Genomic DNA, 2,159 nt, shown 5'->3' with positions numbered 1-2,159 from the left:
AATGGAAGAACCAAAGACCTAGACATAAATATACATACTTTTGAACACCTGAGTTATGATAAAGATACCAGAAATATACAAAAGAAAAAGAAAACATCTTGAACATGTGGTGCTGGTCTTACTGGATGCCAGTATGTAGAACAATGTAAATAGATCCATATTTATCACCCAGCAGAAAACTCAAACCAAGTGGATAAAAGATCTCAACATTAAACTGCACACTGCATCTAATAGGAGAGAAAATAGGGAATAACCTTGAATGAATTGACATGAGACAATAATAAATAAACAGAAAATGATTACTAGCATCAACATAAGATTATTATATATTATTTATTCATATTTTAAAGTCTACTGCAACTGCACAGAAATTTGCAAAAAAATCACAAAACCTTGCAGTAACAATAATGCATAGCACGGTGATCTGATAAAACAGTATTCTTACCTAATGATTTTCTAGAGCCACAAATGAAATAGGATGGCATCACTGAACCACTAAGGTCCCATCCATAAATGAATTACTTTGAAAGTTTCTGTTTGTGGTGGAAATATTATGTTGTATGTTACTGAATGCTTGTTTCATTTCAGAGATACATTTTGAAATATTAATAACATATGTTTACTAGATAAATTTAAGTAAAACCCCCAGTGTTGCCATTATAAGGAGATTTTCTTCTTGCAAAGGACACTTATCAGGGCCTCTTTCATGTCTCTGTTCCTCAGGCTGTAGATAAAGGGGTTCAGCATGGGAGTCACCACTGTGTACATCATGGCCATGGCTGTCTCCTTTACAGTATTATTATTAGTTGGAAGAATGTAGAGACCAATAAGTGTCCCATAGAACAGTGAGACCACAGACAGGTGGGAGCCGCAGGTGGAGAAGACCTTGTGGATAACCCGAGCAGATGAAACCTTTAGGATGGAGCAGACAATTTGTACATAGGACACAATGATGAGTGAGAATGGGATGACACTGAAAATCCCTCCAACGACAAATATCATTAATTCATTAATATAAGTGTCAGAGCAGGCCAACTTGAGTAGGGCAGATATGTCACAGAAAAAGTGGGGGATCACATTGTCCTCACAGAATGACAATCTTGCCAGGAGTAGGGTGTGCAACATGGCATTGAATGTGGACAGCACCCAGCACAGCACCACCAGACTCACACAGAGTTTGGGGCTTATGATAGTGGTGTAATGAAGGGGGAAGCAGATGGCCACATAGCGGTCGTAGGCCATGACCACAAGAAGGAAATTCTCCATGGCTCCAAAAATTATTATAAAGTATATTTGTGTCAGACAAGCTGCATAGGGGATAGAAGGGTCATAACTCTGCATGTTATGCAGCAATTTGGGCATTGTGACACAGGAAAAGCAGAGGTCAGAGAAGGACAAGTTGCTGAGAAAGAAGTACATGGGTGTGTGAAGATGGGAGTCCAGTAAAATGAGAGTTATGATGATGAGGTTTCCCAGGACAGTGGTGAGGTACATGGCCAGGAACAGGGCATAGAACAGGTGCTGTTGCTCTGGGGGGATGGGCAGGCCCAGGAGGAGGAAGTGGGAGATGAAAGTTTGGTTGCTCATTATAATGTTTCATCTCCAGGGTCCTAATGAGAAAATATCTGGTCCCTTAAAATTCCAAATAAAAATAAATGTATATCCATGATGTATATTTTACAACAATGGATCTGACAGTTATCATAATAATATCTCAAATTCCAAATATCTGTATACATTACAATCACCAATATTTTTTTTTCAACTTCTCTTTAACAGATGTCTATTGTACATGGTTTCCTAGAGAGTTCTATATATTTCTACTGAGATACAAAACATACTAATGCTTCTCTCTACTGGGTAACTCTAGTTTTTGTTCATTTGCTTTGAACTTTGATCTATGTTATTTTGTATATTGGTATTCCTGAAGAATTTGGATGAGATTTACCATCACAATTTTATATGAAGCTCAGATGCTCTAACATATTACCATTTCCAGCTCAGACATCCATTTCTGTAACAAAGATTTCGGCTTCAGTTTCACTCATCATCTTCCCTCCATTGCATGCATGACAGGCGTCAGAAGCTCAAAAGCCCATGTGAAAGTCATTTCTTCACTTTGTTTTCTTCTAAAACATTACTCATTCCTTTTCTTCTCC

General features: G+C 37.9%; 1 protein-coding gene across 1 annotated transcript; it reads right to left on the bottom strand.

Annotated features, from left to right (window-relative positions):
* Positions 1 to 657: 657 nt before the first annotated feature.
* LOC142831953 (olfactory receptor 1468-like) lies at positions 658 to 1,587 on the bottom strand. The gene has a single exon (XM_075942375.1). It carries the CDS (start codon positions 1,585 to 1,587, stop codon positions 658 to 660), a length of 930 nt encoding a protein of 309 aa, XP_075798490.1.
* Positions 1,588 to 2,159: the final 572 nt, after the last annotated feature.

This window comes from Microtus pennsylvanicus, chromosome 11 (genome assembly GCF_037038515.1).
Source record: "Microtus pennsylvanicus isolate mMicPen1 chromosome 11, mMicPen1.hap1, whole genome shotgun sequence".
In the NCBI taxonomy this organism is placed as follows: Eukaryota; Metazoa; Chordata; class Mammalia; order Rodentia; family Cricetidae; genus Microtus; species Microtus pennsylvanicus.
Note: the sequence above shows the minus strand (reverse complement) of the source record. Positions and strands in the feature narration are given on the sequence as shown.

What these genes read in the sequence shown, in the direction of transcription:
- LOC142831953 (XM_075942375.1), bottom strand. Translation starts at nt 1,587, where the DNA reads ATGAGCAACCAAACTTTCATCTCCCACTTCCTCCTCCTGGGCCTGCCC.